General features: G+C 39.3%; 1 protein-coding gene across 3 annotated transcripts in view; it reads left to right on the forward strand.

The window, feature by feature from the left end:
* Positions 1-510: 510 nt before the first annotated feature.
* The window catches only part of LOC110144829 (uncharacterized), a 102,392-nt gene continuing 87,380 nt past the window's right edge, over positions 511-15,522 (forward strand). For all 3 annotated transcript variants that reach the window (XR_011492880.1, XM_070480747.1, XM_070480746.1), the window contains exon 1: positions 511-1,059. Coding sequence is in view for 2 of the 3 variants with exons in the window: in XM_070480747.1 (XP_070336848.1) it covers positions 514-1,059 (546 nt within the window). In the remaining variant the exon portion in view is untranslated. The remainder of the gene's footprint in view (positions 1,060-15,522) is intronic.

Here is a 15,522-nt window from a genome sequence, read left to right on the forward strand (position 1 = left end):
GAAAGGATTAGGGAAGCATAAATCCCTCTGCTGAAAATGAATACAGAGAGTACAATAAAAATAACTACTGAGTTTAGAGATGGCCCGCTGCATTTCACAAAGCGCTCTCACCCAAAGGCAGGGCCTATAGAGAGGTTCCGAGCCCTGGCTGTCCAAAAGGGGGCGAAATCAAATCTGGACGAGGGTGGGCACCTGGAAAAATTGCACGGTGGAGACCGCATCGGAGACGGGCCTCGAAGCACCCACAGCGTTGCGCGCAGGGGAGAGGGCACTCCGGATGGAAAGCTCCCCGCCTGTTCTAAAGGCAGTCACACCAGGGGGCCCATTCTACCAGCCAGGTTTTCAGAAGACCCCTGCAAATGCAGGGGTCCGACCTAGGAGGCATTTCCGCTGTGCATTTGGCTAAGTTTGGATTTGACGAGCGCATGGGGGAGCTAGGGCTCACGCAGGTGGGCACTCTCTCCCTTCCTTAGCTCTCCTGACTCTCCACGAGACGCTCCCACACGACAAAGGATGCCGCTCCCCCGCAACAGATCCCGGCACTCCGGAGCGGCGCTGCAGTGTAGAGACCCGGGTCCCGCCCAGCCCCAGGGAGGAGGCGCAGCGCCCAGCTCACGCACCGGGCTCTGGGAGCCGCTTCCCGCCCGCTCCCTCCCGCTGCCGCGGCGGCGGCGGCGGCAAAGGCCCGAGCGGGGGGCGGGCGAGTGGGCGGAGCCAGGGAGGAGCGGTGACGGCGGCGGCCCCGGCGGCGGCGGCAGGTGTGGACCGGGTGGAGGTGCGGGGTATCCGCTCGCGCCCGCGCTCACGAGAGGCCGGGAGTCTGGGTTCCGGGCGGCCTCCCTGAAGGTGCTTCGCGTGCGGTTTCGACCCGCGCACAACTTGGGGCACGGGCCAGGGACGCGCTGGTTCCGCGTCCGGCGCCGAGAGAAGACGCGCGGACCGGGAGGCGAGTGGAGGGCGGCGGAGGCTGAGGGGAAGCAGGATGCCGCCCCTGTTTGGGCCCCCTCTCTCGCCCCCGCGAGGCCGCGCGGAGCTTCAGCGCCCCAGCCCTACCGGCAGGTAAGCGAGGAACGCGCGCGAAGCCAGGCGAACTCCCGAGTTGAGAGGGAGCTTCGGGGCCTGGCACACGGCAGTGCGCGCCCGGGTCCGAGGGCCGCCGGCGCCCGAGCGAGGATGCTGCGGCTGGGTCCGGCGCTTCCCGGGGCACCGCGGCCCTGGCTCTGCGCAGAACCGCCGCCCCCTCTCGCCCACATAGCAGGTTGTTACCCTGGCAGGATCTCCAAAGTCCCAGGTTCTTCGCTGTCTTCCCCTGAACCGCGAGGAAGGAAATATGTGGGTCTAGGGGCGAGTGCGGAGCGAGAGCTTTCAACCAGTGATGTTTCACGAGAGCCCAGTTGCTATTTAAAATTACTGCCGCTTTACAACTTAAGCGGCTTTCCCCTCTTAGAGTGAAGAGAAGTTGAGCGTGTATATTACATCCCCTCCTGGTAGGATTCGAGTTTGTTTTCGCCACATACAGGTGGGAAAATGATGCGTTGTAAATCCTGGCGTTTCCAGCGGTAGTTCACTGCTGGAAGAACCAGCGATCCTACAGCGAGACAATGGCTGTCGCGAAAAACATGAAAGAGACGTTCGTTTAATGCCGCTTTGGCAGGGGAGAAGTTAAGGAAAACTTGAGCGTAAGTGACCTGTTAATCGGCTTCTTGCGGGACCGTTTTTGTTCCGCCTAAGTGGTATTAGGACCACGAGTGACAGCCCAAGACCTACACTTGGGTTGGAGTTAAACACTTGGGGCTGTGGTTAAACACCCCCCATCGTCAGGGACCTCTAGTTTCTGGAGTCGGGCCTTTCAGCTTTGTTCATTGAAATCTAGGCAGCTTTGAAGTGAATTAGGAAAATGATCCTATTTTTTTCCTCTGGAGTTTTTTACCTCTGCATTAAAATGTTTCTCTCATGGACAAAAATATGAACAATATTCTGCCTTATACTTTCTTTTAAATGAATGTTGCTTGAATCCGTAAAAATTTGATTCGAAATTGACAGCCAAGTTTAGATTTAGGTGTTGTGGAGTTTTGTGTTTGGCTGGGGAAGGGACTGACTTTTAAATTATTATTCAAGCCTAATACTGCTTATTTTTCACGGTCTCCAGACATTAATCCGTAAGTGAAGGCCTTTATCTTGATTTTAAGAGATATAAAAGTAACAGTGGTTTAAGCCTGTGCATAAAAACTATTGCTGCCCCCACTTCTTTTCTTAATTTGTGATAGAGCATCATGAAAGTTGAACAACTTCCTTAACTTAGGGTGTGAAAACCGCTGAAGTAGAATTTTAGGCCCCGAAATGAAAGTTTTTTATTTGTGTTTATCTTCGTATAATTATCAGATTTTATGGAATTATCAGCATGTGATGTTTATCTTTATTTATGCCATATTAGGACTTTGTTGTACATGCAGAAATATTGCCTACATAATAGGTAAATGTGGGGAACCCTCAAGAAGCTCCTTTAAAAACTACACTAGGTGAAGTTTTATAGCTCTGAAAAGCCTGCATCAGACACAAAGCTTGGACTGATAATGTGAACTGTTGGTTCTTTTTGAAATTTTAAATAGATGATTAAGAAGGGAGGTATAAAATGCTTTATACTTAGCATGTTTTTTAAAATGCAAGTGGGAAGAAAAGTTAAGGGTATTATTTTTGTATAGTGTAATAACTGGATAACTATTTTAGAAGCTCTAGAATGCTTGAGGAAATAAAAGGTAGCATAAAATTATGTATTTGTACTTTTAGAACTTCAATGAGAATGCATACTTGTAAATCTCAAATGCTCAAGTGAACAGTATTAAACTGAATGAAATAGAATTTTTCTGCATATGATTTTTTCTCAGATTAAAAAATATTTATCTTGATTTGCCTTAAAATCTAAGTTATAGTTACATTTTGTTGGTAGCTATTTGGGATAATTCCAAGTGCTTTAAATCATTTACATTGACAGTTTTCTTTATTAATAGATTTGTAAGATGTCTTTTACTTAAGACATTGATACTTAATGACAATAGGTGTCATTAAATTTTTGCCACAGTTTTTCTTCATTTAGTGTATCTAGGTAGTTGTAACATATAAACATCTGTGGGGTCCCACCAAATTTAAGCTGTAAGAAAGAAGTAGATTAAATTCCTTATTAGTAGCATTTCAGGAATGAAATCTAGCTTTAAGACCAAATGGCTTTCTGAAGACATTTTAGAATACATATATGATTTTTAGAGTTCTTTTCTAGTTCTTTGAAATGTTAAATTAGCGAAAGAATCAGTAATTGTATTTTAACAGTGTTTTCATGTATTTAATAGATTATTTCTTTAGGAATAAGGCTCCCAAGTGTTTTAAACATTTGTATGAAAACAAGAAAGTCTTTTTTGTTAAAACGTATTTCTATAGACTAGGAAAAAAAAAAACCCAACTTGTTGAGTCTAGAGTAGGTCAGTCTTAAATAAGAAACGATGAAATGTGAACTTTGTATTCTGAAATGTATTTCCACTTGAGTACTTTAAAATTTTGTCCTCTTTTTAAAAACCTTTGTATAGAAAGTCAATCAATTCTTGCACCGGTGCAGTGTAAGTTCCTTAATGTGTTTGCTTTATTCAAGAGTATGGAGACTTTTTTCTCTGTATCTTAAGAGAGAGTAGTCCAGGCAATTATCAAAATATTTTTGGTGAGGATTGGAATGAAGGGGGCTGGAAATCCAAGCATGATTATGGTGCACATGTGTGTTGATTTGCAGCAAGGAAAGGGTGAAAAAGAAGAGTTTGGGGTCAGAATTTATACACATCAATCAGGTTCCCTAGTGCTTGCTTCTTCATTGTCTAATTGACTTTTTAGCCAATATATCATTACTGAGGTTAAAATACACAGTGGACACCAAAAAATACAAACTGGTTTGAAAATACTTTCTCATGGCTTGATCAAATATTATCTACATACCACTTTCCAAGCTATTCAGCAGTTGAGGACAGTTTATAAATTAAATGTATTATAAAAGTTAAATAATTTCCATTTGAGAGAAATGCCCCTTTTGAGGGACTTACTTTTTAAAATCACAAATAGCACCAATCCTTTGAGTAAAGTAAGAATGGTTATGTTAATTACAAATTATATTTTTAGCAAGGGAAAATGTAAGTTTTATTGGCCTTGGGGGCATTCAGTTTGTGGCCCAGTTTCCATTTCTCTACCTGCCCTGCCTCTTATGAAGTGTCGGGTACTGAGAGAGGAAAGACTGTGAGGAGAAAATTAATGAAACAAGCTATGTGGGCTGAGCATAGTTTTGCTCTGTAAGCCTGTGTCCACATGAATTCAGAACCAGAAGAGAAATTCTGAGAGTCAGATTCCCCACTGTCCTCTTACACTGATTCCAGTGGCAGGAAAGGGAGTAGCCGTCCTCTGCCATTTGCAAAGCCAGCTTCAGATCCACAGCAGATCAAACCCACACAATCTTTTAGTCTTGTCCAGTTCAGCCCCACTTCCTTGCCAAGGGCATAACAGCTGAAGTTAAAAGACTTACATTCAAACAAGAAAATTAGTGCCATTTGTGTATAGGCAGTAGCCTTGTTCAAACTGCTTTCAACCTTAATTGGAAAGAAAAAAAAAAAAAAAAACCCAGAATATTATTTGATTATAAGTTTTCCAGGGTAGTATGCAGGAGACCGTGGCTTAAGAATGCAGTTAGGTTTTTCACTTATCTTGAATTACTTATGGTTTACATTGTAGTTCTCTGGTTTGTGTGTGTGTTGGGGGTGGGGTGGGGGTTACAATTTGAAAGTGGTGAAAAGTACAATAAAATGGTACATTTTAACATGACCGAGATGATGTAGCACTGGTACGTAAAAGCTGTTCCAGTACTGCTGAAGTAATTCTCTGTTGGACTTTCTTCCTCATGTTGTAAATATAAGTTCTTTGCTTAGAAGTAATCCTGATTCTGAGAAGAGTGGCAGGAAAGGACAAGAACTATGGCTAAAAACCAGTGTCATCTGACATGGACATTTTAAGTTGTCTTTGTCAAATTTCAGGTGAACTTTAGCCTCATTAATAAACTGGATATGTATAAAATAAGATAAATCAGCTCAGAAAGGCCTTTATCAGAAACTTGTGTGTGTGCTTTTCTAGTTGATCTAAATATGACATCCGGTGATGAGTAAAGACCAATTATTATTAGACATTTGAGGTGAAACTATTTTGGAGTTTAAAAGTTGAAGCAAGTAAAGAATTGGTCCCCCTCACAAAGTCAAACTGGTAAAATCTTTCTAAGGTAAAATAGCCTGAGATTTGTGAATTACAGTGCATGTTCGAGTGAAAATTCAAGTCATAAAATCATTATTAAATAACCCTGTGGGGTTCTGGTAGTTTTTTCCTTGTTTAAATCTGACCTTTTACCTATCATCTCAACTTCATTAACTTTAAAAAAAGTCTCAAGAAACAGTAAGACTAAAGTAATGAAGGGTGTAAGAGCTCTTTGTTGTAAAATCTATGTAGAGTGAATGAAAAGCCTTATAAAATAGCATTTAACTGACTTTTAACTAGAATGGATTTTCAAGTAACTAACTGGTAATACTGTCACTTGACATTTCCTTTAAATGTTCTGTGCTATTAACTCAAAACTGATTTCCTTTTTATAGGTAAGAGTGGAACTCTATTAAATTTAAAAAAGCAGAAGAAACAATTTATAGCTTACAACCTGACTTCTAATAGTTTAAAATACTGCTTCTGCTGCATGTTGGCCAGCACCCTAATAATGATAAGATTCTATGTTGTTTTATTATTTATTTTTGTTTTTTGAATTAGGATTTTTTAATGAAAAGAGTAACATTAATTTCCTTCTTAAGTGAGTATCTTTGTGTATTAACTGTCAGTTATGACACCCAATAGTTTGAATTGTAATTTGAAGTTAAAAAACTTATAGGTTAGTACCTGGACTAATGTGTGCTAAGTAGCATTTTAATTGCTTCTAATAATTGAATAATTAAAATTTTATCATAGCTCTTTAATATCTGGAAACAGATTTCTAGTTTCATACCAAAGAGGAAAAAATATGACATCTTAATCTTTATTAAATTAGCCAAATAATATTTTCTTTCAGCATTATGGCTTTTCAGCCAAAAGTACTAAAAATGTCTTTGTCGACAAAAGAAGGCTATATAGGAAGGTAATGAAAAGAAATATAAGATAAGAGACTAACCAACTGGAATTTTTCAAAAGTCTGGAGAAATAGCAGTAAATCATTTATTGACAAAGATGAGCTAAGCTTTTGACAGAAGTCAGTTTCCTTTTAAAATAAATGTATTTAGTAATTGGTAACAGCTCATGTACTCTTTTCCTTTTTTTTTATTAACACATTATGGCAAAGAGACCAATGATACTAGAAAACTAATTTATCAATCAGTTAAGAACACTTCTAAAAACATTTTTTTGAAAAGTAAATCTTCTAAAGATGTTCATTATACTAACCATTAAGTGTTAGTAGAAATTTTTTGCAAAATTTAGTAAAGAAAGCATGATATGAGAACTATATATTTCAGAAAAATACAGATATGCTGGATGGCTTTATTAACTCACCTAAAAATGTAGTTTATACTGGGAATATTAGACTATAAATGGAATAGCATAGTTTATTATTGCTGCTTTTATTTCAGAACACATGTTAATCTAGAACCAACAAAACTTTTCCAGAACTGCCAGGGTGGGGGGTGTCTACTTCATCTAGATCTTTTCTCAAAAACAAATATTAAAATGTGTCCAGTTCTTCTAATTACCAAAGCAGTAATGATGACAATTATAGCTCTCTTTATTAATCATTTTCTGTGTGCCATGCTTTATTCCACATGCTTTATCTGAATTACCTACTGTAATCTTCACAACAACCTTACAATTTGGGCACTATGATTATTCCAGTCTTATAGACAAGAAAACCATGGCCTGGTGAAAATAAAGGGTTCAAACAGCTAATAAAGAGTGTGACTCTGAGATACAAACTAAAATCTTTCCTATGCCACCTCTCTGTTCTTGATTACTTTGCTGTACTTCACAGTTATTAAGCAGAATATTTGTGGAATTCTTGTAAAAAAACTGGGAGTCATTTGTATAGCAGTTTGAATGTTCTCAGTTATAGCACTTTTTTTTCCTTTACTTTTTAGAACTAGTTCAAAGCCTTTCATGTCCAAGTTTGACAGACGACATAGAAAACATATAGGTAACCATGTTTGTGACCAAAAGAAATAGGTAGTGTCTTTAAAGTACTAAGCCTGATTTTTAGATGAATTGTAAATTTTCTCTGAAAATCATTTCAAAAGCCTGTATAGACAGTTTTTTGTTGTTGTTTACTGGAACCATGGCACTGGAATTGCATTGTAGTTAAAACCTCTGGGACCCCTAATCCATAATAGGTGTTCAGTGAATATATTTTGAAACAATCTATGTAGGGAATGAGTGCAAAGAAGACATTTCTTTGTCCAGGAAAGTTGTAACATGTGTTTGTGTGTTAAACTGTGGTAGACAAGTTCTGAGTAGTTTACCATTAATTGTGCAGCTGGTACTGTACCTTCTTGAACCTCGGTTTCCTCTTTTGTGAAATGGGAATAATTACATCTTCTTCAGTTATTGTTGTGAAAGTTAAGTAAATGATCATTCACTCTTCTTTATTGTTAAACCTGACCTTTTGTGTGGGTCCAAAGTCTATAGGAGATGTGAGGATTGAGGAAAATCTGTCAGAGCCTGCCATTAATTAAGGCATGAGTTTAGACCGGAGTTCCTGTAACTGAACCCACCAGAGAAAGAGTATAGGAATGAGGTGAAAAGTGGGCTTGAGCGGTAGAGGAAGGGGGGACCCGTGTTCCAGTGCTGAATCTTTATAGTATTGACTTGTGGCTTTAGGTAAGTCAGCTGAGCTGTCAGTGTGTAAACTGCAGGCACACTGCAGGGCTGCCTGAGAGTCTCTGAAGTGTGGTCCATCGTAACAGCTCTGCTTGCAAAGTTTCAAGTGCCTCCTGCCACAGTACCTCTTCTAAGGAACTTACGGGAACTCCCCTCGAGAGGACACTACCATTCCATATACACACCCTCCACACCCTTCTCTCTTTCTCTCTCTTGCTTCCGTTTGCAGGTTAGCACTACTTGGACCTAAGCTTTTCCTTTAGCACCATTCTCCATTTCCCTTGGCCTCTTGCGCTGCTCTCTGTGATGGCAAAGGAGATAGGGACTTGTTAATTTTTTATTTGATAAGGTTAAAGGTCCTGTACTCCTGAGCAAGATAATTGCAAAGGCCCTTTTCAGGCCAGCATTTTATGGTATCTGAAATTCAGTGTAGGGACACAGGAAAAGAGCAAAAGGATCAGGCTAAAGAGTGGACTGAGTCAGTTTGCAGGCTGAACAAAACAGGGATTAAAACGCAGAGAAACAAAGGGAACTTTAATAGCAAAAAAAAAAAGTTCAGAGGTCAAAACAAAAATGTTAAGGGCAAAATTAGACAAATTAAATTTATGTGAAAAGAAAGTAAAAATGTAATGGAATTGAATGGAAATTAATGGGAAAATGACATTTAAATAGTAAAAGTAATTAAAACTCTATTTTTTTTCCATCAGAATTCCTCTTTTGAGACCCACTGGAGCAGAGTGGTTATAATCCAGAAAAGCAGACCTTTTATGTGCGTGGGAAAAAGAGGTTATGAGGCGAATGATATAAAAAATGACACTGCCAAATCCAAGCATTTCAACTGATATTTTTGACAAAAGAAGTTCTAAACAAAGTTATTTAAAAATAGGAAATCATTTTCTGTTTTTGTGTCTGAAATGAAAAACAGGGACTACACAGGTTGAAAGTCACCTGAAATTTAAAGTATTTTTTTTAAAAAGCCAAAACAGACAAGTTTGTCACCAGGGGTACTTCAAAAAAATCTTTGGAATCCAAAAGCTAGTATAATAGAAACAGTATGATAAGAACAAAAGAAACTTAGAGAAATAATAGTAGATGCTGAATTCTGTTTGAGTCAGCAGGAACCAACGTAGCTGCTAGAACCTGTGGTATTCTAGAAGCTGACACTCGTTTATGCATAATCATGTATGACAGTGAACACAGTGGAAATGAGTGAATATTACTTACTAGTTACTTGCTCATCTAGCAGTAACTTTGTTAAGTAGGTTGCTGTGGATAGAAGACTCTTTACATTGGTTTTTGTTGTTTCCCTCTTCCACCCCCACATTACAGATACCACTCGGGGGGATGGGCTTGGGCTTTAATGTTGGGAACCTTGTGTTTGAGTCTCAGCTCAGCACTTAATTTCTGGCTTTGTGATTTGAACAGGTCTTTTAAAAGCTCCCTGCCTCACTTTTTACATTCATTGAATTGTGCTGTGTGCTTAGTTGCTTAGTCGCGTCTCTGACTCTTTTCAACCCCGTGAACTGTAGCCCGCCAGGCTCCTCTGTCCATGGGGATTCTCCAGGCAAGAACACTGGAGCGGGTTGCCATGCCCTCCTCCAGCAGATCTTCCCAGCCCAGGAATTGAACCTAGGCCTCCTGCATTGCAGGTGGATTCTTTACCATATGAGCCACCAGGTTAATACTAATCTAATACCTTCCTCACGGGGTTGTGGTAAGAATCAAATGAGCTCATGTATTTTGTAAGTGTAATTGGATGATTTACTGTAATAGAGATCTTTTTGAAATTATTTCCAATGAGAAAGTGAAAGTCGCTCAGTTGTGTCTGACTCTTTGTGACTCCATGGACTATACAGTCCATAGAATTCTCCAGGCCAGAATACTGGATTAGGTAGCCTTTCTCTTCTCCAGGGGATCTTCCCAACTGAGGGATCGAATCCAGGTCTCCCACATTGCAGGTGGATTCTTCACCAACTGAGCCACAGGGGAAGCCCAAGGATACTGGAGTGGGTAGCCTATTCCTTCTCTAGGGGATCTTCCCGACCCAGGAATCAAACCGAGTCTCCTGCCTGCACAATGATGAGTTTTGATAGTAATCAAGATGGTGGTGGTGATCAAAAACATTTCCTGAGCATTTCCTGTGCCACAGGCACTGTCCTAAACGCTCTACATAGTAAGACTCTCACCCTCACAACAACCCCATGAAACAAGTACTGTTATCATCTCCGTTTTACAGGCTGAGGCCAGGCAGCTGGAGTGTAGTAGTTGTGTTGCCCAAATAACCGTGTCACCTGTAAATCAAGTTTTCCCAACCTTGGCACTCTTGACATTTGGACCATATAATTTGTTGTTGTGGATGCCTGTCCAAGCCTTGTAGAATATGTAACAGCATCCCGCGCCTTTGCTCAGTTGTGTCAACCAAAACTGTGTCTCCAGACATTGCCAAATGTTCCCTAAATTGTTTCTGGTTAGGACCCACTGTTGTAAACTTATAGCAGAAATTACTTTTTCAAATGACCTTCTTAGTAACTCTCTTACATGACTCATGATCGTGATTGGGCAAATTACACATTGTAGATTTTGTGACTTTATCAAGCTGTGTACACTTGCGTGGGGGTGGATGTGAGTTCAACTTGACCTATGCTGCTCTCCTCTACTCCCTTTCCTTTACTGCCTCTGATGAGAGCCCAGAGGCTAAAATTGCGATTCTGCCTGTAACTTCTTTTAACTGCCCCACACACTCCCAAATCATATATTGTTTCCCCTTGTACTTGACCCACATAAACACACACACAGAGTCTTGTTTTTTTCTTTCTGTTAGAGGACTTAACACATTTGAATTAGTCTGCAGTAAGAATTTATGTCTGAGCCAAGATTAACAGCTGCCAAGAAAAACATACCCAGCAATGAAAAACTCACAAAGATTCAGTGAAGAAAAAATAATGTTATATGATGAAGTAGATTACTAAGCTATTGGGTTTTATTTTTGCAGTATGATAACGTGTTAAATTCACATACTTCAAATGGATTCAAGGCTTCTGGTCATTGCTTCTTTGTAACTTAATATGCCATTTTCAGGAGCAGCTGAGGTGTAATAAAAAGAGCAATGAAATACCTAGGTTTTAGTACTGTCTCTGCCAGACACTTACTGTGTGACCTCACCTCTTTTTTTACTTTACCCCACAAGTAAGATGGGGTAGTGCTATGAAACTGATCATATTGAAAGGTTGAAGTGAGAGCATAGATGTACTGATATCCAGCCCAGGTCCTGACCTGTTGGTTTTCTCCTTCCTTCCAGGACCAGTTTATCAAGAACTTTGCCATGGTTTTTAACTTTATAATCCATGGTTTTCAACTTCAAAAAATTGGTAGTTCTTTCAATGTGAACCAATTGTCTTTGAAAGTAATAGAGATAACATCAAATGGCCTATTCAGATTACTATTACAAGATGGGATTTGGAAAGAAGGGAGGGTACATACAGTATTCTAAACCACTGAATCATGAAAACTTTACATTTAAAGATACAATGAGGTTGCCAAGAGAGGGAGAGAAAAGATTCACAGAGGAATTCTTGGAGCCAAACCTTACCCTCTAATCCTAGTGGCCATTTACTGATTCATCTTTTTAGTGGATATTTGAGTGCTTACTGTGTGCCAGTCACAAAGCAAGTGCTAGGTATATGAAGAGAGCAAGTAACTAAGACTGTAGCTCTACACCCTGTCCCTTTGGAACTTAGATAGTGACCATGTCATGTCTTTGTCCTAACTCCAATTGATATTTGCTGCCTAGAACATGAGTTTGGAAGGAGTCCTGAGACTTGACTCATTGGAAAGAATGCGGTGATCCATTAATATTGTCTCCCTCGAACAAGATAAAGGCAGTGGCAGCACAGAATTTGACAGTCCTCTGGCAGAGAGGTTTTTAAAGTGTGGGCCTGACCCCTTTGTGTATCATGAGATCAATTATGTGCATCACCATAAGGGTTATTTAAGAAAGGAAGTAGTGAAATAACAAAGTGCGTTGCACATAGTGATTCTAAGTATTGCTTTGTTAAACTTTTGTTTTTGTAACGTGTCATGTATTGTGTAACAGGTCTTGACGTGAAATGCATTTTCTACAGTGGGTCACGTAAAAATGTAATTCTAATGGTTTCATGAACACCTACTCCTTTTTCTCTGTGTTTCATACTAGTTTTATTTTTCTGAAATAACCTTATCTGTTTGATAATTTATGTCTGATTAAAAGCAGAACAACTCATAGATTCTAGTATTCGTTCTTCAAAACATGGTTTATCCTTTGATTCTACTCTTACTAGACTCTTTGTATTTTGTCTGAGGTGATTAATAATTTTATTTATAGTCAGTTCTGGTGGGACCCAAAATAGCCCAGTAGTTAGAAGCATAGGCCCTGGAATGAAGCTTGCTTAGTAATGTAGATCGTGCCACTTTGAAGCTTTGTGAACTGGAGAAGCTACTTGAAACTTGAATTCTGTGACCATCACACATCATACTTATTTTTTACACACATGCAAATCTTGTTTCAGAATTCTTTGGTTACTACTTAGGGAAACAGATATATGCTCTCCTATTGCATGGCCAGATCATCGTATCACATGGCAAGAATTTGTAGAAACAACATCAGAGTTAAACTGGAGAAATAAAAATGCTGCTATATATCACATATTGAGAGCATGTCCACCATGAATGATTGCAAACTACCAACACCATTTTAGTACTTGAGCCAGCATTGTTTGGTTCTGTTTAATTCCAAGAGTGGAGGGAGATAAATGGAAGTCTGTATTAAAGATAACAGAATATTGAAGGAAAGTATTTGGAAGCCTTGAGGAAAAAAGATTGAGAGCAAGAAGGTAACAAGCTAGCTAATCTGAAAGACCACTTTGCCCCTCTTCCAATAATAGTTTCGAGCACAGAAACATCACTTGAAAGTCCCACAGTGATGCTTATAGTAAGAGAAAACCCTGCTGCATGGCTTGCCTGCCTCCTCGAACAAGAATTAGATATTTACAAAGTGATTTTAAAATAAATTCATTGAAAGCACCTGAGCTGGAGCAAGACAGAACTGGATTTGAATCCTGATTTTGCCGTTTCCCAGCTCGTTGGCCCTTGGCAGATCGCTTCAGCCTCTGGAACCTCAGTTCTACCGCATGTGAAATGGATATAATACCACATTTCACAGGGTGAGGATCAAGATTAACTGAGAGCGGCTATGTAAAATTCCAAGTGTGTGATGAGTGGCCAAAAAACGTTTTCCACAACCTCCTACCCTCTCAGAAAAAGTCAGATTTACTCCAGTATTCTTGTCTGGAAAATCCCGTGTCCATGTGAATACGTAGAGATTACAGACAAGAACAATGTTTGAGGACACAGGGCAAAAATGTTCCAAAAGAAACTTTAATTGCAAAGTCATTGAGCCTTTGACATCCTTCTGTGAGTGGACTGTCGGCTTTGTCACAGTGTCAGGAACAGAGGAAAAAGAGTACTCTGAGGCTTCCCTCTACAGCCTGGCTTACTCTCTGATGTATCTCATACCACACACTAGATAAGCAAATCGTATCATGTACCTTTAATGTGAATTTGGCATTTCTTGTAGGTTAAGCGGTCTCACAGATTACTTGTTTTTACTTCTCTAAATTTGTTAACTAAGGAAATTAGACTATCCCCAATCTAGTCCAGTAAAGGTTCCATCCAAGCTTTCACATCCTAAGAATCCTGTGATTCTTCCTTTAATTGAATCATAATCTATAGTATCCCAGTTAGCTTTTCTTCTAGTTTATATCTTCAAGACTTTTAAGCTTCCAGTTGGCTTGAGTGGTAACTATACCTGTGATTAGAACATTAACAAGAGAAATTATGTTGACCTTGACTCTTCTGATCCCCACCTCCTGAAAACTCGTGTTCTTATATCTCAGTAATTTCTGATGGCAGGGCTTCTTTTTAAGAAGTAGTCCGCCAAGTGACAAGACACACTTGCCTGTGAGCATGAAAAGATGGTGTATTTGTCAAAACAGGCACTGTTATGCTTGCATTTTATAAAACCTTCTGAGAAAATGCACCTCAGGGAACAGGCTTTAAAAAGTCAATGTTCATTCAGCTTCCTGGGAAGGAAGCACCCAGGACCGACCTTGTTTGCCAGGGCAAAATATGCTACACCAGGATTTTTCTCACTATTTCAGGAATTTTCTTCCCTCCATTCGTGAATGACTTTGGTGTGTATTTTATTTTCTGCTGGCTCCTCTGTAGATCGGTATTAACTTGTCGAACCTTTCATAGCTTTGTACGACTTTTAATATGAAAATATTCTGCTTGGTTAGTTACTAGCTTGAAAGACATGTGAATACTAACTTTATGAGAAGGTTTTGAAATTACTACCCTGAGTATTGTGGAATACTTCATCATCACAGGTAAAATTCTAGTAGGACTGATGGAGGAAGAAAGCAAATGTTATTCCAGTAACACAGAAGATAGCTATTTTATCATCTTCCTGGACTTGGGAATATAGTTATTAATTAAATTCAAATCTGCAATGTTTTATACTATTTAAATTTATGAATTAATTTAATTTTACTTTTCAAGAGTTGCTAATTCAGAAGTGTAATCTTTAATACAGATGATATGAAATTTTTACAGATTTACTAGCAAAATACTGCAGTTATGAGTCCTAAAGGAGTAAATGCTTTTAAAAATTTTATTCACTTAGCCAGCTTCTCTCAGATCATTACAAGCAATGTGCTTTTCACTGAATTTTGGTTATAACTTTAGGAAATGCCTGCTTGGTACAGACAAAAGCTAAGTAAATGCTAATATACAAAAACAACATTATTTTCTAAGTAGACTTAAGAATTTAAAATGTTTTAAGTTTCTTTAAACCTGTTGACCATCCTTTAAAACCTTAAAAAAATTTTTTTGACAGCATCAGAGTGAGAGAAGATTTAAACAGTTTGGTTTTTGCTTTTGCCAGTGGGCATTTTATGCTAATCAAGTTAGTAAATTGGAAGGCTGTCAGGAGTTTGACAATCTGAATGCAGTGAGCCATTTTCTATAGAAAGCAAGCCTCCCAAGTTATTTTCTATTGATAGGGTTTTTGATGTGCTCAGTCTCAGTAACGCTTCCCACTTTCTCTGCCAAGGGTCCCTGACCTCCATAAACAACTACCATGTACTCACTTTATAAATAGTATAAATGTGTATACACACACAAACACGAGTTGTATGAAGGCTACACAGTACAAAGGCTTAATGTGCAGAGGCACCACCAAGAGGGCAGGCATCTAACCTCAGCGTCACCACAGTTTATAACTTCCTACAAGGAAATCAATGGGTTCTTCTAAATTATTAGATTTCCACTATTAAATACACGAGGAGTTTGTCTTTTGAGAGAGCATTCTTTTAAAGTCTATTAAAGTGTTAAAAATTCAGTTATATAATTTATCAAATTTCCACAGCTAGTCTGAATCATGGTGTTTGACAGTTTGACACATAGAGAAAATAGGCTGAATTCTAACACTTCGTTATTTGGGGGTAACACAGATGTAGTGCTGTGACTGGGTGGAGGGGTCTGCATAGATGATGCAGTCCATGTCTCCAGGTT

This window comes from Odocoileus virginianus, chromosome 18 (assembly GCF_023699985.2).
Source record: "Odocoileus virginianus isolate 20LAN1187 ecotype Illinois chromosome 18, Ovbor_1.2, whole genome shotgun sequence".
Classification (NCBI taxonomy): Eukaryota; Metazoa; Chordata; class Mammalia; order Artiodactyla; family Cervidae; genus Odocoileus; species Odocoileus virginianus.